Source organism: Lagopus leucura, unplaced genomic scaffold (genome assembly GCF_019238085.1).
Source record: "Lagopus leucura isolate 7727_CA_CO unplaced genomic scaffold, USGS_WTPT01 Super-Scaffold_100015, whole genome shotgun sequence".
NCBI classification, from domain to species: domain Eukaryota; kingdom Metazoa; phylum Chordata; class Aves; order Galliformes; family Phasianidae; genus Lagopus; species Lagopus leucura.
The window spans coordinates 4917151-4936048 of NW_024962269.1; the positions used below are offsets into that span (position 1 = coordinate 4917151).

Consider the following 18898-nt stretch of genomic DNA (forward strand, 5'->3'; position numbering starts at 1 on the left):
TATGCACAGAATAAAATCTCAAGTGTTTTATAATTATTTAATATTTTATAAATCATACTTATGTTAAATGAGCTTGAACAGAAGCTGTTCATGAGAGACTTTTCCGTCAGAACAGCCTAAGTCATTCCAAATAGCAGGCAGTGCAGAAACCAGCTGGTTAGTTCTAACTTTATTGTGAACCTATCTGAAATTAGAGTGAGTGAGGATGTAAACAGCAGGCCAGAGAAGTTCAACTGAACGTAGTATGGTCTGTGAACTCAAGGATGGGGCCATGTATCTTGGCTTTTATCCTTTTCTCAGCTGGTTTGAGAAAATTGAGTTGGATATTATTTTGTTCACTACTGTATGATTTATTATGTTTATTAATAATATATTTTTAAATGTGTATAATTTATTATTATGGGAGATCTTAACTGCTGTATTGCTTTGAGTGGGATGCAAGACAAGCACCTGTGTGCATTCCTCTTAAGTTCTATGATCCTGTTACTTGGACTAACTATTGCCAAGTGTTTTTTGCAGTTTCCACCCTTCTTTTGCAATGATTGTTTTTGATACAGTTTAAAATTCTAATAGAAAGGGAGGAGGAGAATTCAAGTTTCAGGTTGCTCTTGGAATGACTTTCCCTTTGAGAAAAGAGGTAGTCTGGCTGTCTCAGTATATTAATAATCAAGCATGTTTCCTTCTCAGCCAAAAAGTGCTTTCCAGCTGATCGTAAAAGATCAGGATTTATTCTCAACTTTGAGGTATTTCCATCTGCATATTTTCTCCTGTGATACTAAAATGAGAAGCTACCTACAGAGTGATTCTATTGTATGGAATCATTTCATGTTTGTTTTTACATGTCTTGTTTGCAGCTGTTCTACTGTCAGACTCTTTCCCAGCAAACAGCAGAGAGTGGCTATAAGATGAAATATTGATGGAAATGTTTCCTCCTCCCTACGTTAGGTAAAACAGTGCATTGCAGCCTAAAATGTACAAAAGAGGTTCTTATCTGTATTCAGGAATGAAGAACTGCATCGTATTTACCGAGAATCTGATTTTTATGAGTTTGTCTCTAAGAAGTTCCATAATTGCATACAAATGTGACATGCCTCAGTTCTGAGGCACTACAGAACACTAGGTTTGCTGTAGAACTTTCCAACTTAGTTTGCCCTCAGCAGACTTGTCAAAGTTTTACAAACTTAGTATTAAGGACCATAGCATCGCTGTTGTGCGATCTCTTGTGCATCTCTTGCACGGTCATCCACTCATGTGAAGGATTACCTGCTTAATTATGATTTTTAGCAGTAACGTTATGCTCTTGGAAAAATACTGCTTGATCCATATCTAGTGCGTGGACTGTGCAATATTACTTTTCTCACAAGATGTATAAGGCTGTTGTGTAATCATATCTTACCCTGTATTTCTATCCTTGCTATAAGGTGAATGTATCTGTGTGTTTCATAGCCTTGCAGTGTACATCTGACCCTGAAGTTGAGATATTACTTGAAACTTTTTTTAGTTTAATCTGATTTAACCTGCTTAGTTTGCACGGAGTCCTCCAGATCTGTGAATGACTTGTATATGCAAGAGAACTTCATCTGAAAAAGTAGCTCTCACTGGTGCTTTTTTGCACTTTGGAGAGGACCGGAAGATTGGGTTTACTCATTAGTGTTAAACATGAGACAGTTTTTTGTTTTATTTCTGTTTTAATTTGTGTGAAAGGTATTAATTTACTCTGATAAGAACACTATTCTTTACTTCCATCCATTTGTGGGAGTAGTTATTTAGAGGATTTGTTCTGTGAAGACACATTTGTTCAAAAGGAGTGATGCATCTGAATAGGCCTAGGTTACAGCTCCTGCCAGAGAGAAATAGGCTCGTTATTGAGAACCAGGTGGTGAGATTACTTTCAAAAGCAGTTCTCTTATCCCTGTATGATGATGGCTAGGTCCTGGCATAAAAGTAGTTCTGTGTGCTTCTTCAAGAATTTTAATCTCTTAAATCTGTCTCGTTTTGGGGGTAAGTGGGGAGGACAGAATTAATGCTTTGTCTCTATCGTGTTTCCATTACCTCCCATTTTTCTGTGATTACTAAGATTTTTGTAAAAGTGTATGATGAACAGAACAAACTGAAGTTGATTTTGGGCTAAAGAATTTTAATTAGAAGGTGGTAGTAAAATGTTGCATATGGTCACTCCTGTCACATCAGTTGCAGTTTCATTTCAAATAGTATGTTTTGCTAGAATAATAACTAACATACCTGTTATTCTGATTGCAAATTCTGACTTTTACATGTGTTTTACAGATACAAGTACTGCATCAAGCAACATTAAAAATGGAGGGCCATTTCCACGAGCTTGTCCAAAGTGCAATATTCATTTCAATCTTATGGATCCTTTAAAAAATCATATGAAGGTAAAATAATTTGAGGATGATGAACATTATAAACTGAAGTAGGCTTCTGGTCATGAAAAATGTTTCAGTTTGTAGATAGTCTGGCTTCTGTCTTTGATTAGATGGGACTAAATTTTTGTGAAGTCAGAGAGATAAAGAATGAGAGCCTTAAGTCTTGTTACTTTGGGCATTATTTTTTTCAATGAAATGAGGCATATATGCTGCCTCTGTGAATTCTCTCTCACAGCTGTAGCTTTTGAACATTTGGCCAGATAACAAGAGAATTTGATGAAAGTAAGTCTGTAGTAGCAATGCAAGTTGGCCCACTAGTACTGCTACAGCAGCCTGTTGACCCACATCTGTGGTAGGTGATTTCTAAGGCAAAAATAACCTTGTAAATTAAACTTTTTTTCCTTTATATATCATATGGGAACTTAAAAAGTCTTCTGAGGGAAAAACATTAATTTGTAACGCATACTTAAAGTGATAAACAAAGCTTTCATAAACTATGCATCTGTTACTCTTTATGAAGCCTACTTGTCATTGTTTCCAGAAACATTGTTTCCTGGAAAATGCTTTTTTTTTTATAATTTGGTAGAGATTAGCACAGTTCTCAGGGATCTATTCCATTTCAGAGAGAACAGAAATGTCTTTGCATACAAGAATAAGTCATGTAAAAAGCTGTATGAATTACTTTGGAACAGAATTTTTTGATGCTCTCAATTGCTGTTAACGCAAATTGTTGTAGTTTGAAGGATTTAAGATAAATTATAGCTAGTGTCCTATTTAGCTTCAAAACCCAATTAAGAAATGTACAATTCAGAAATGTTATCTTTCTCTAATCATTTTTTGTAAAGAATTGCTTTTGCACTTGGTACATTAAATGAATGAAAGAGCCATGGATGACAAAAAACAACTTTTTTTTTTAAATTCCTATTTACAAAAAGTGTGCTGTCTTCAATTTCTGCACTAGAGAATGAACAGCTTACCAGAAGGTAATCATGCACAGTAAGACCTGTTTCCCAGCGGGAGATGAGCATTCTGGTTTTGCTCATAGTTACTAACTTGATAGCATGAAGTATCTCATATAGGATATGCTTTTAAAGCATTAAGCTTTGTTGTACAGCTATTGGGTTAAGCATTCATTGTCTACTCTTTCAGGTGAATACAAGTGACGTGTCTGCTGTGTGACCTAGAATTTCTAAATTTTTCAGTAAAGCTGAAAAAAAAACCTTGCAATTCTCAACAAATGTTCTCCCTAAGGAAGTAAAAAATTGCATGAAGTCCTCAATAAACTTGTGCTTGTCAGTAAACTACTGTATGAGAATTGCTTTTCTTCCTTGTTTTTAAATTTTAGGAAGTAGACATTTTTCTAATGAGTAAGGCACCGCTAGGCAGCTCTGACATTCTGATTTGAACTGGAAACTTATTTACATGAAACCATGAGAATAGTTATTCAGTGTTAAAAATACTTTGTAATGTATTACCTAAATGTTACTGAAAGATCAGTCCAGAGTTAAAAATGCGTATGTGAGCATGAGTTTGAGTTGGTGTGTCACAGAGTTGAAGCTTTGCATGTAGCCCTGATTAGCAGGCAGTTTCAGTTTTAAGATGCTGTTCTCACTGATGGAATTTGTTAAGGGAGTCAGTCTTACACCTTTTGTCTCTGTTTCTTCTCTCCCTTTCCATCTAGTATTGTTGTCCAGATCTGGTTAATGACTTTTTTCTGGGTGTGGTCCAAACGGAATGTTCCACTACAACAAGCAAGACTACTGAATATGAGAAAGGAAAGTTGATTATGTTAGTTAATGATTTCTATTATGGGAAACATGAAGGTGATACCCAACAGGTACAACAGGAGCAGAAGACTCATACAACATTTAAGTGCTTCAGCTGCCTGAAAGTTCTTAAAAATAATATAAGGTATTTGAACTCACTTCCTTAATGTTTTAATGATTTACAGCCCGTGTCAGTTAATGTCATGCATTTGAAACTTGTCTATTTGGAATAGAAAGGATTTGTTTTGTGTGTCTTGCAAACTATTAATGCTGGATTATTGGACAGAAATTGAATTAATTTTTAGTATGTGTGTTTATCTGTAGCTTTAACTTATTTACAGATTAGAGAACAAATCTTAGAGGTGTCTAATGGAAATAGTGTAGTTCTAATGAGAGCAGTGGTAGCACTTAGAGGTTGGAAAAGGCAACAACGGAGTATTCTGCAATTTACCATCCTGATTGATGGTGTTGTCAGTAGATGTGAGTGTTGTTTCTCTTCAGGGATTCACAGTGACTAATAGTTGGTCGTTTGCTTATGTAACAACTGTTATTTTGATGGAGTAATTTTAGTTCCAAGTGCTACAAAAAGCTTCAGTAAGCTGTTTTAATAGGTAGACCAATCCATGTCATTGTTCATTTGGAAGTTAAGGTCATTCTGTTTTTTCACGTGCATTTTTTAGGGGAAGCTGAAGTAGCAGAACATAAAACTGAAAAATGGACTATTCTTTCAAGGGCATAGTCTGCAAGTCCAACTGAACAGCCTTATGCTAACATCAAACCCATGTTTTTGAACAAAAGTTTCTTTAATTTCTGAACATTAAACTTGCTGTTAAGTATCTATATAAATGAAAGTGCCAATATTACATATTTAAGCAGAGTTTACTATTCTCCATATGAAATATGTATTTTTGTTACTTAAGAATTTGTATTCCAAGGTGATTTCTATACTTCAAGCTATTTATTATGGTGGGCAAAATAAATACATATATTCTTTCTAATTCTAGTGGAAATTTTTTGGACCTTTGTTCTCAAAATGAAACCCTTTCAAAATAGAGCGATTTAGTCAGCAGTAGTGGGTTATGCAGCTAACCTGTTCTTGTGACAACTTACTGTTCCACAAATGACTGACCTGCCAACTTTGTGAGAAGTTCAGCTTAGACTTCTCAGCCACGATAGATCCTTCTACAGGCACATGGATGAGGAAAATACAAGGAAAATGCAGTGACTTTCGGCAGTGAACTACCACAAGTTTCTGATAACTTTTTGGTTATTATTTGCACAGTGGAATATCTTGAAAACTGTCTTTCGTAAGTTATCTTCAGACCTAAATACTTACAAAAAAAGAAAGCTCTTGAAATACTCTTGCTTTTGTATGGAGATGTTTGTAGATAAAGCTATGAATGTCCTATGTGAAGATATGGTCTTAGTACTTACTAGAGGTCTGAGTGGCTGGCACATTTTAAATGCTTACTCCTCGAATTTCTTCATATTTGAAAGTGCTCTCAGAACTGTTTCTAAGGTTCCTTTGCGTTTTGCATGTGATACATAATGCATAATGTCTGTGTACATCTTTTTTCACCTGTTTACTCTCATTTTAAGGTTTATGAACCACATGAAACATCATTTAGAGCTTGAGAAGCAAAGCAGTGAAAGCTGGGAAAGCCACACCACCTGCCAACACTGTTACCGTCAGTTTCCCACCCCATTCCAGCTGCAGTGCCACATTGAAAGTACACACACACCTTATGAGTCTTCTAGTAAGTTGGATTATATTGGACTGAATCTTTTTGTAACCTAAAATTTTAGATATTTTTTGACTTGTCTTTTGCTGGTTAGTAACTTCAGAATGAGACCATTGTACTTCAAGGGCAATAATTTGGAGGGTTGTAAGCAAAAGCTGGACAGTCATTCAGCTTCTGTCAGAGCAGTATCTGGAAAAACTTTTTTTTAAGTTGGAGGGATTCCTGTTTTTTGTTTTTGTTTTTATTGCAAACTTGATTTCAAGAGTTCATACTGTTGAAGGACCTCATATTCCTGAAGTTGTCAAGAGTTTCATCTGAAGAGCTGGAAGAAGATCATTAGATTGTTTCCCCTTTATATATTTATATACAGTTCACATGTACGTATGTATTATAATTGATTGAATTATGACCCCAAACTAATTTGTGTTTTTTTGCTTTTTCTAGCTATTTGTAAAATCTGTGAATTATCCTTTGAAACAGAACAGGTTCTTTTGCAACATATGAAGGACAATCATAAGCCAGGTGAAATGCCATATGTTTGCCAGGTATTTCAGAATTTGTTTTGTTTTGTATCTACATTACCTACCCCCTCTGCCCACCCCATAACACACACACCCCATCTGTTTTTACTTTTTATAGACTTTTAACAAGAAGCAAAATTTCTTATTTTAGGTATGCAACTACAGATCCTCAGCTTTTTCAGATGTAGAAACACATTTCAGAACAGTTCATGAAAATACAAAACATCTGCTATGTCCATTTTGCCTCAAAGTAATTAAAATTGGAGCACCGTATATGCATCATTACATGAGGCATCAGGTAAGCAGATGCTTTCTTAATTCTTGAAAAATGCTAAATATCAAGATTCTCTTCCTAAAAAAAAAGTATCTGAAAAAGCATAACTGATTTGTATAGTGTTAATAGATAAAAATAGTCAATAAAATATGAAGACCTTGAGGTGCTTGTTGTGAGAAGTTTCCAAGTGAGTTGTCAGACTGTCGTGTTTTATATGACAGGAGTTTCCTGCTTAAAAATCTCTGGACACTATGCATTACCATGTTGTCTTACCGTGACTGGTAAACTGATTCCTTCTTGGTAGCAACACTGCTTTACGTCTGTACTGAGTGTCTTGACCTTGTGCAATATTAGGAGTTTGTCAGGTTGATCTTTACAAGTGGAATAGCCATTCTTTGAGAGAATAAGGTTAGAATTTTTTCTGTGACGTCCTTGCTTACTCTAGACTGGCTTCCTTTTTTTCAAGAAAAAAGGAATATACCGTTGCACTAAGTGTAGACTGCAGTTTTTGACTTGCAAAGAAAAAATGGATCACAAGACTCAGCATCACCGAACATTTAGAAAGCCGAAACAGTTGGAAGGATTGCCTCCTGGAACAAAGGTAAGTGAAGAATAATGGAGCAAATGAAAAAAAAATGTATTGGAAGAAGAAAATGTTGAAATGGAAAGAGTACTTCTTTCTTTTCCACAGCAAAGAAATTTTTGTTGCCTCTAAAACAAAAAATTCATTTCCTCTTAAAGAAGGGCTAGCAACATTTCACATCTTCCACTAGTTGGTCTGTGTCGTTGCCCTGTCCCATTCCATTCGTACATGTGCTGGTAGTGCAGTCAGTGATACTTTCTTGAGCTGTCTGTTAATTTGTCCCTTTCCAGTTATTATTTCTTGTGTTAGGAGAAAAGCAGGTAATGTGGATGTTGATCTGTAGTCATAATTTCTTATGTAAGACTTCCAATATGTGGAAGGTAGTAGCAAAATGCAGGTACAGTGCAAGATGATTTTCCATAGGCATTATGTGCTTACAACTGGGTGTACGAAGTCTTTTTATCTTCTGCATTTCAAGGGCTGAGGAGAAGAACCCAACAGTGTGTTGTGACGTAAACTTGGTTTTACGTCACTTAATATTTAGCATTAAGTCCATGTCTTGAGAAGGAACAACTTGCCTGTATATTTCAGAACTTTCTTACAGCCTTTCAATGAATTGTGAAGATTTATTGTCTTTCACTTGGAGTGAATAAAAAAATGAACATCTTAATTAACTACTCACAGTTGATTTCCTCTAAAATACTGTCTTATATTTTGTAAGGGAAATGACTGAAGTTGAAGTTGTGTTGCTTGGTAGTGATTCTGGATTCTGTGATGTCACTTCAGTATTTTAGAAGATTCAGAGTATTTGTAATTAATAAAAGCTTAGCTTGCTTTGTGTAAAAGCTCTGGTGTTAGGACACCTTGACAGAGTGTGGATAATAAAACTGAAGAGCCTGGAACAAGACTTAAAAGCTGAGCTGCTTCTAAGCTGTAAGTAGGGGTAAGAAGTGTAAGTCAGAAGCCAGAATTTGTCTTTGAAGGGTCTAGAATGAAGAGCAAAACTTATATGAAGTACCTTTTCTAATCATGAGGCAACAGTACACAGAGGTTTAGTTTAATCCAGGAACTGATTTGTTTGGTATTTTCTGAGCTGAGCTAATTGTTCTGACCCATCTGGCTCTTATCTACAACTACTTTTTCTTGCTAGGTTATTGGTTTTAAGAGTAGGATATAGGCGGTTGCAGGTCTGAAGAGAGAGTGGTGTTTTTTTGTCATAGCTAATTATTTCCACCAAAACAAGAGCTTTTTAAGATCAAGCAGACTACTCTAGTCAACAGTAGTGCGTATTTTTCAAAGCTGTATTTACTGAGGAAGATTTCGTATGCTATGCAAGATAGTCACTTCTGTCTTGAAGTGACTAAAACTTTGAGGAAGAACAGAAATGGGAACTTAAACAGATTAAATCTAAATAGAAAAACTTCTGATTTTGTACTTGTAGGTTACTATTCGAGCATCTATTGGATCTCTTCAGTCAGGATCTTCAGTTAGCACAAGCACATCCACGTTTCAGTTATCACCTAAAGCGAAGAATACGACTGCTAGGAATCATAGCAGATCTAATTCAAATAAATCAAAAGCAAGATCAAAACCAGCAACTGCACTGAAGAAGCAAAATGCATGGACCAACAGCAGCAGCAAAAAAAAAAAGGTTACAAATACAGCATTGCATAATCTAAGGTAAAATAGGAGCATTAAAATACACTGAAGTATGCTTTGAATATAAGTATCCAATCATTTAATTATTTTTTCAATAACTTACGGTCCTGCAATATAGAATATTTGACAACTTAATTTTGCAGAAGATGACTCAGACTTTCCACATACTGTGATTATAACTCTGTGTTGTTTTTTTTTTCATAATTTTGTTGGTAATGGACTTGATGATGGAAAAACAGATGCTCTGGCAAGTTTTCTATTCTAAATTTAGATTTTTTTTTTTCTCTGCGCAGAGCTCACAGTTATTGAAATATTGATGCACCAGGCAGATTTATGTTGAAAAGTGACCTGAGAATGGACTTTGTTTTTTGCAAGCGTAATGGAGAGAAAAGTGCTTTCCTCCTTTAGTTTATAAAGTGCTATTTGAACCTGTTATTTGAAAGGTTAAAGGTCTGGTTACCACAGTTTGGGGAACTATTAAAAGAGTCAATAAGATAAAAGCAAGCTGTGGGGAATGGTCTCCTTACATTTACAATTTAAAAGCTTTCACAATTCTTTAATAATTCCATGGGTCTTTTATGGACTAGAATACAATGACGTGCAGTAACAATTCTCTGTCAAAGAGGTTATGGGTGTCTCCCTTTCAGTAAGGTGCTAGCACTGAGAATTCAGCTGTTTGAAACGTCTAAAAATAACCAGCAAACTTAAATAAGAGCAGGATTATGATCTTCATCTGTAGCTTTTCCAAAGGATGATGGGAAATCCATATTTTCTTGTGTTCACTGTGTGAATGAAATGTTTCTTTGAAATTCTTTTCAAGTAGAGAAAGACAACAGCAGCAGCTGAAACTGGAGGGTCTCATCTGCAGTATCTTGTTTCCAGAAATGCTCAGTAACTGATGACCTTAAAAAAAAAAAAAAGCTGTAATGACAGTAATTCAAGAAAAAAGAGACTTATGTCTACTATTATAACCCGTAATAAATGTTTATCTGATTTTTTTTTATTATTTTTTTTATTATTTTTTTTTCCCCCCTCCAATGTGGGCAAGCTTTTTACAGGTGTAAAGCAAAAGGTTTGGAATAGTTATGTTGTCCTGAGATACTGATGTTAACTATGAACTTTTCCATATTACGTTAGGTGTCGTTTGGGAGCTCACAAATGCATTGAATGTTACTCAGAGATTAAAGATTTTGCAAGTCATTTTCCTGCGTATGTCCATTGTAGCTTATGCAGATACAATACTAGCTGTAGCAAAGCCTATGTGAATCACATGATGAGGTAAGAATTCTGTACAATTTTTTTTGAATTATCACATACTTCTAAAGTTCATATAAGTTGTATGAAGTGTGTATTAACACGTTGTGACCTGGGTCTGATAGGGACACATATATGTTGGATTTTCACTTCTATTGAGGACCTAAACACAGTATTCTTCTTGTACCTTAAAAAGCTAGGAGTTCAGGCAGCTTTCTGTCTTACCTTCACAATTTCAGTGGGGTCTTTCATTGTCATTTCAGCCAGACTTAACAAATAATGGTTAATTGTTGCATATTCTCTGAGTTTCAGATTTAAGATCTCATCTGTTTTGCACAAGTGCTGAATATATAAACCCACTGCTATCGCTAATGAAATCCATGCTCAGAATGCCGTGTAAAGAATGTCTCAAATAGCATAATCAAATGGATACCACTTTCATCATCTGTGAAAATAGCAACATCTGATCTTGTCTGAGGTTTGTTGCTGTAAGATAGTTTAGGATATTAGTGATGACAGATGTAAAAAAGACTTTTAAGAAAACAACATGCAAGTTTTCAGAGCAGTGGGAGTATCACACACAACGAGTGGACATAGATCTCTTGGCACTGAGGTTAAAAAATATTTTTGAAAACCTGCTTGTTAATCCTGTGCCTTTGAAAGGTCAAATGTGTTGTGGCAGAAAGAAAAAAAAAACACAACAATGCAATTGTCTTTTTAAAGATTTATGTTTAAAATGCCTTGATGTTTTTGAAGTTGAGTATACTTAAAAGTATGACTCATACACTTTTTTTTTATCTGTTGTGCATTGTCCTAGTCACATTAATGTCAATGTTCTTGTATGAAATAGCTTACAAAGTTCCATGCAGATAACCTGTGGGTTAACACAGGTTGCATGCTTAACAAATAATAAAAATTAATCTAACTAATTGTAATCATACAAGAAAAAAGGCAGAACAGAAGAAGGGAATCTACTGTAAACTATTCCTGGTGTTGTCCATGCTCTGGCTGTTGTCCAGTTCAACCATGCAGCAAAACAACTAGTCTTTTGTCCTTTATCTCCTCAGTGCTCTGTCTTGACTGTCGCACTACTTAGACCTCTTGCAGCTATCACCACCTAAGGAACAAGAAGTGGTGTGGAAGAAGGCTGTATGTTTTTGCTGTAGCAACATCTGTATTTGGTTGCTTGCTTTTTCTTTAATACTGGGAATATATTATGTGTTGGCACGTGCTTAACCTGCATGTGTGATAACTTGAAGTCAGTTTTTAGTGTCTCTTGAGGAACTTTATGTTGAGTAAAACTTCTTCACCCTATAGCTTTCACTGTGTAACTTAAGCACAGTGCTTCAAGACCTGAATTGCTGATGGAAGCAAACTATGTTCGTGCAATACTGTGCCAAAAAGAATTGAAGTCTTGCCCCTCCCAAGGTCCTTACTAGAGAGCTCGAAAGTAGAAATGCTTGGTGTTCCTGAGGTTGTTTATTTCTTCTGCTCTTTAGCACAGCGATGTGGAGTTTTCTTTTACCAGTGTTTTGAATTGGAGATGAGATTCACAAGCATGTACAATTCCATCAAATCAGTTTTTTAGAATAATGCAGGTCAGTAGTTGAACATTGTGTTTTCTTGCCTTGTCAAAAGCGAATTTCAGTACCGTGTGTAGTATGTAGGGAATATATGGAGTAATATACTTTAGAGAGACAGATTAAATTATGGTGGTTTGCTTTTTGTTTTTTAGTTTTCACAGTGCTCGTCCAAGTAAAAGATTTTGGATATACAAGAAGCATTCAGAAGAGCTACGGTAATTCTGCTTTTATTCAGTTGTAGATTATCCTCTTTTGCTTTATGTTAGTGACTTGATTGTTTAAAATAAATTAGAGCCTCTTGAATTTCTAGGCTTCCACAAACAGCAGAGAGGTGAAAATGTTGTGACTTCTACTAACAGTGTTCTCTTTTGTGACAGACTTTTTTTGTTCACTTTTGTTGACTTTTCTCATGGCTTTTTTAAAAAATATTTCCATAGCTTGCTTTTCCAATTATTCATGATGTGCAAGGTCTGAAAGAGGGAGATGGAAAAAGCCAAGAAACTCAAATTCTGTCTGTAGTACTACAGTAATTTTTTTTTTAAAGTACTTTGTATCTCTGTCTCAGCGTGGAGATATCCTAGACAGTGACTGGAATTTCCACATGCAGTGCTTCTGTGAGTCACTTCATATGAAACTGCAAAAGCAGGGTTGTTTTTTTTCTCTCTAGTCTGTCCAGTAGCTGCAGGTTAAAGCTGTTTTCACAGCCATATTGTGTTTACACATGCTTTTTACTTTCTCTTCTCTAGAGGTGTGACTGTAGTATGTCTTAACTGTGATTTTCTGACTGATGGTTCTGGCTTAGATAGGATGGCCACACATCTGAGCGAAAGTCATGCTCATGCTTGTCAAGTTATTATAGAGAATGGTGAGTATGTGTAGTTGTTTTCTTATATAGTACACGTACAAGTACTCACATGAGGGTGCCTGTCCCTTATGGTAGTCTTTTTTTCAATTACATTCTAATTTCTGTGCGTAGATTTGAAAGTGAGTACTTGTGTATTTCCACATTTTTTTAAAGTATTTTTAACTTGATCCTTTATTCTTATTTTCAGTTTCTGTAGATTTACCAACTGCTGAACAAGTATCTGAGTAAGTTTTGTTTTACCACTCAGTATTTCTTCTTTTCCTTTGAATTCAGTGACAGATGGTCAAGAATTGTACTTTGAACTTGGATTTCTTCCAAATTCATTAGAACCAAAAATGTATGGAATGTACACTTAATGTGTTTTTACTCTTGACTATGTCCAGAATTGCAAGAAGGGGGAGGTAAATTGCCTAGGTCATAAAACAACCAGTTCTTGCAGTATTAAAATTTCTTGGTCCTAAGTGCTAAGCCTAGGCCTAGAGCTACTGTTACTTCAAGTTGGTTTTAATATTAGCAATATTAAATGAGTGTTTTATGTTCTTTACACAATGTTGATATAAATACAAAAAGAAAGTAAAAAATTTTACTGGACATAGGATACATTATTTAGAAATTGTTTTCTAAGTAATGTCATTTATTTGACAAAAGGTATACTAATTAATGTCTAATTTTTTAAATGCAAAGAAAAATTTGAAAAGAAAATAATATGGAAATGTTGGCTTTTGGTTTAAAGATTTGAAAAAGATCCTGCAATATTGCAGAGTCCACGTTTATGGATTTTTTTTTTTAAAATTATTAGAAGACTCAAATATGCTAAACCTTTCCCCGTTTGTGCCAGAGCAGTATCTGAGACTTTACAGTGTAGTTTGTGAACCTACTTATGCCTTAACTGAAGGTTGTGAGGTATGCCAGTAGAAATAAACATTTGAGTTCTCTCATTTGAACCTCATTTGAAGGCAGGAGTGAAGATGTCAATTATACTGCAAAGAAGGAAGTTTTCGGAAGGCAGAAGAACATAGTTTAACCCAGATTTGACAGCAGGGTGTCACTGAATCCATATAACCTATAGTAGGATTCTAAAAGAGACTGGAGATTCTCATGTATGATGAGGACTTCAGCAGAGAGAGAGCAGTCTTCGCTGGGTGTTGAAAGTATTCCCAATAGGTTATTTCTGATATAGTGAAAGGTGTCATGTTCATGCCAGGTAGGTTAGATGACCTTAAAAGGTCTTTTCCAACCCCAAGTGTTCTATGATTTCATTACTTCCTATTAATATTTATTACTTATATTGTTATACACTTGTCTATATAGTTGTCTTGTAACTTTAATTTTCTAATGAAGTGGCCAGTAAGAAAACATGCTGGAATAATATCTCCACTGATCTAAACATGGAAATATATTTATTTGGTTACAAGTAATAATAACACAGAAAGTACGCTGTGAACTTCAAACCTCTAATAGTAACTGCTTAGCATTTGATCTAGTTGAATAGAACTTGTGAGTTGATAAGATGAATAACAGACATTGTTAAGAAGAATAGAAGTTATTTTGTAAGGAGCAGATGGGAAAGAAGTTAATTTGGAAAACCATTCCAAAAAAATATTTATGAATGAAATTTCTCTTCCTGGAGTACTGAATACTAAGATCTGACAAAATACTAGGAAAAGTCACTTAGAGTGAGCTGGGTATTCACTTCATTAATCCAAGGTGGCTTGTGTTCTGTTTGGATTTCAGTGAAACTCAAACAATGGAAAAATAAATGTTGAGCTGTGATACAACTTTAGTAGCTGGATGTATGTGTTTGGAATTCATATCTGCTGGACTATATGTGAGGAAAGGTTACAGGTGTGTGGTGGGCACAGATGTATATTTGTGGCAGGCTGTTGTCAGTACTGCAGGAGTATCTTGTTATCTTGAAAATATTGAACAGATGTCATACAAAAATATTTTAAGAATGTTAGATATGCTAAATATCTATTATGCAGAAACAGATGGGTAAGCACTGAAGGAGTAGATTTGAACTACAGTGAAGAATATGTATTCAGGTGTGTTTCCACAAGCTGTTAGTGTCTTACATTAGGATAGATGGGTAGAGCCATTATTTCTGAGAGCCCTGATTTTGCTGTTAGGTTACTTACTGGTTCCACGTGAGGTGGTATAAGCTGTTATTTAAAAAAGAAGAAAAGAAAAAAAATGACATTGATAGATAGATAGATAACCTGGTTAATCTCATGAATCTTGTCCTTTTCCATGTAATATTTTGCTGATAGTTGGGACAAGAATTTAATTGCTCAGTCTAATAGTGTAAGTTCATCTGTGTAGCTGACCTTGTATTCATTATTTGCAGTACAGAGTACACACAAATATTTATCCTCATCGTGCTGTGTGTTTAGTTTTGCAAGAAGAGGTACCTGTAGACAGTGCTCACAACTTTCACTGTGTGGTTTCTCTGTGATATATGAATGTATCTTCTCATTCTTTGACCTGTAATTTGGTGAAGTGTGTGCTGCTTATGGATTTCTGCAACATTGGCCACAGTGATCCACAATTAGACTCTTGGATGGTTTTGGATCTTCTCTTGCACCTTTCAGACCTTGGTGTCTTCTGTGTTCTATAAGAACGGCTGCATGTGTTATAAAACATCTTTATTGCTAATGACCAGACATGTTCTACAAGCTCTGTTCAGTATTGATGAGACTTGTGTTAGGACCAAGATTCTGTCATTAGTAGTACAGATAATCTAGGTGATATTCGAGCAGGATTTTCCTTTGAAATTGCTCCTTTACAAAAGTTGCCTTGTTTTATTGTTTGGTGATCCACCTTGTGCTGAGGGAATGAGCCTTGTTAACTATTCCACTACTCTTCTAATGCTCTGCTCTCTGCTTTGCGCAACATTAACATATTTTTAAATGAACTGACAGTAGACATTTTTGTTGCAGGGGAGTTGAAAGTGAGCAGGTATCCTATGCTGCTTTGGCTCACTGATACATCATTGTGGAGCAGCAAATTGAACCCAGTCGAGCTTGGGATTATTTTGGTATGTAAGCGAACAAGCATCTGACCAGACCTTTTCTTATTTCTTCATGCATTGAAGCTGTGGGGTATTCTCTTTTTACATCTTTCAGGCAGCAGGTCTGGTCTTTTCTCCATTACTGTAGTCTGGCAAAGGCTCTTCTGTGTTTTTGTTCTCTGCTTTGCAGCATTAATTTACAGCTTTTGGGGGCTATAAAAATCCATGGAAAAGAGACGTATCAGTAGTTTCGTTTATGTGATGTAGTGTTTCTTTGCTGCTCATTGTCCCCTCGAGTCTGTCAGTATCATTCAGAGTTAGAGTAGCGTATAAATGAGGGCATATACTTAATAGCACCAAAGCCCCTTTTGTTCTGAACTTGATCTTGGCTTTTGAAAGTCGAGGGATTTGTCATTCTCTTTGGGTATTCACTAAAACATACAAGTCTTTATCAGTTTAATAATAAAGTTGCGTTTTTATCTAGCAATGTCATTACAGCATATAGTGGTAAATATGCTTTGGAAGACTCGTATCACATGTAACTACATAAACTGAATCTTGGCCAAAGGAGTTTGTTAGCTGTACCTTAATGGCTAAGCTTCTCTTGGCTCCTAAATACTGAAGGAGAAAGCATGTGATGGAAACAGATGTATTTGCTGAGCCTTGATTCTGAGAGTGCAGCAGCCACAGTTCATTCATACCTTGTTCTTTTGGTATCATCTCTCATCTTCCAAGATGCTCTCTCAAGCTGCTAAGACATCTGCCGATTTTGGTATCACTGCTTCTGATTTCATCTGTAGTTCTAGATAATCTGTGGCAAGTTCATCCATCAAGGAGATGTCTAAGTATATGATGAGTTTTCGTTTTGTCATGATGACATCTAGTGTTCCTCCAGACTCAACCTCCTGCTTACAGTGGATATATTTCTTGGTTGAACGTCGCATTTATCAGCTTCCAAGTAACTTAATAGATAATCTTACTCTGTGGTCAGTTGTTACCTCTTCCTGGTTAAAGAGATCTGATGAACAATCTGACAAACACCAACTATTCTTGATTTGCAACTCTTGCTTTATCTGCATAACCAAATTCTCCAAAGTTAATCTGTTTTGGCTGATATTTTTGTCTATTCCCTTTTCATGTAGAAACAGAAACAATTTTAACTGAGCTTTTGCAGCCACTGTGTTATTGCTAGTAACAGTGAAGATCATGTCATCCATTGTCTTTGATGCATATTTTTGAATGAGCACCTACTCAGTCAGTACTCTTAAGTCTTGTTCTTTTTGCTCCTTTTTATTCTGACAAAGTGTGTTCTGTCTTGTATGCTGTTCAATTTCAATCATCATCAGCTATGTACTAAAGTTTTTCTTACAGGACTTCTGTTTTGACACAGTATTCAGTAAGTGGGATCGCTTTTTCATTATGAACATGCTTTTGTAATTCAGAGGAAGCTGAATCTGAGATATTTCACTTGCATTCAGGTTTGTCAGCAACCAAAATCAGAGTATGATTGCAGATTTTTATGGCTTTGAAAATTCTTCTCTAAGAATTTACTGCAAATTATACTGGATTGATGCTTTGCTTTGAAGTTAGATGATTTGGAAGGTTATCATTTGGTTCTTTTACAGTTTTGCTCTGGAAATTAATTTTAAAAATGTCTAGTTAAAACACTTGAGTTACCTGCAGATTTCTAGTCTTGTGTAAGCAAGGGTAGCAAAACAGTTTATGTAGAAACAAGTAGTATCGTGGCATCCTATTTCCATTTACATGAAGTATGGAGAAGTTACTTAAGTGAAAAACTTGCACTATAAAAACAGTACTAAATCATGTAGATAAACCTGCATGACTCATGCTTTACTATCCCTGATAGTCCTGATTGCTACCAGCTTACATGAATAATGCAGCATATTGGACTATGTCTGCAAAGACAAAGCGTGAGCGTCTGGCAAGAAAGTGAAAGTTTTAGGCTTTAAGAGAAGTGAAAATATTTGTGACTCCTCAACTTTGTATGTAATTACGCTTACTTATTCATAATTATAGTAAGTTAATTTGTAGCTTTATCCATTGCTAACCTATCTTACAAGTGAGAAACTGGAGACTGTATCAAGAAAGATGAATGTTACCATCTTTCCTTTTTCATTCATTCATTACCAGTGTTAAATGTGTTAGCATAGATGTACCTTTTTCTTCTGACTATTCATTCACCTGTACCACACCATAGTAACATTTCTTCAAAGAGAATTTTTTTGTATGGAGTGGTAAGGGGAAATTGAGCTTTACTGAATCCCTTGCCCTGTTTAAAGTTATTTAAAGTATTTTATACTAAGAAGTCTATGGGTTTTGTTTTTAGCTATTTAAATATACCCCAAAACAACAAAAACCAAGATGAAGGCTCTTCTATTCTTTGGTTGCAAACAACTTGTTCATAGTTCTTGGATATGGTTGAGCTGAGTAGCTGGAAAGTACCTTAAGCCAGTCAGTTCTGGCTTAAGATGTTAGCTGGAGCTAATTGTCCTAGAAGAGGTTGTTTCTGGTTAGGAATGGTCAGAAAATGGATGTTTGGTGAAAGATTCCAGCTGTTTTCAGTACTGCTTAACCTAAATATGGTATGGGAGCGACTGTGTGGCTGTAGGGGTGACCTGGCAGATCCTTGGGAAGAGTTATTCATGATTTGGGAAGAGTTATTCATGATTTAAGCTGTGTGTATACACAAATGTATATACATTCCTTAATGTGAAGGCAAGCAAAGCTGTGACTACATGAATTTCAGAAATAAGTCATCTGTGTTTGGACATCTAAATGTTTGCTTCTTTTGTTGACTCCAGATCTGTGTTCCATTAGCCCAACATGACTTGTTGTGTAGCAGACGAAGTTTCAGATCAACCTGAATTCCAATTTAAAGTATCTGAAGGAATGCTCTTAATAAGCCAGCTTTTATTCTGTAATCGAAGCCTGAGTCTCTTTGATTTTGTGGCCAGTACTTCCTATTAAGTATGTCAGTCTGAAAATTCTTCTTCAGCTGTTACATTTTGTCTGAATTTTTATTTGATGGAAGATTGGCAATTAGGGGTTGCTTTTCACTGTTCTTAACTGGAAATTTATGTACAGTAAAGAATCTTCTGGGAGCTGTAGAAAGATTACAAAATTGTGGACCAACAGGCTGTATTTACTAAAGAAGATCACAATTTTTGTGTTATTTTCATAAGATGATGTGCAGAAGTACTGTAGATCCAGTTACATAAGAAAGTAATTTGCCT

The 18898-nt window shown here is 35.5% G+C and overlaps 1 protein-coding gene across 7 annotated transcripts in view; it reads left to right on the forward strand.

Annotated features, from left to right (window-relative positions):
• Nucleotides 1-18898, forward strand: part of ZNF280D (zinc finger protein 280D) — a 44939-nt gene that overhangs the window by 15007 nt on the left and 11034 nt on the right. For 6 of the 7 annotated variants that reach the window (XM_042875722.1, XM_042875727.1, XM_042875724.1 and 3 more), the window contains exons 5-15: nucleotides 2287-2396; nucleotides 4069-4298; nucleotides 5753-5910; nucleotides 6340-6440; nucleotides 6568-6714; nucleotides 7157-7291; nucleotides 8715-8953; nucleotides 10070-10210; nucleotides 11922-11984; nucleotides 12516-12634; nucleotides 12822-12858. In XM_042875722.1, coding sequence (XP_042731656.1) covers nucleotides 2287-2396; nucleotides 4069-4298; nucleotides 5753-5910; nucleotides 6340-6440; nucleotides 6568-6714; nucleotides 7157-7291; nucleotides 8715-8953; nucleotides 10070-10210; nucleotides 11922-11984; nucleotides 12516-12634; nucleotides 12822-12858 — 1480 coding nt within the window. Of the gene's footprint in view, nucleotides 1-2286; nucleotides 2397-4068; nucleotides 4299-5752; nucleotides 5911-6339; nucleotides 6441-6567; nucleotides 6715-7156; nucleotides 7292-8714; nucleotides 8954-10069; nucleotides 10211-11921; nucleotides 11985-12515; nucleotides 12635-12821; nucleotides 12859-15573; nucleotides 15672-18898 lie in introns of all 7 variants that reach the window. The other variant, XR_006179805.1, reaches the window with a different exon arrangement.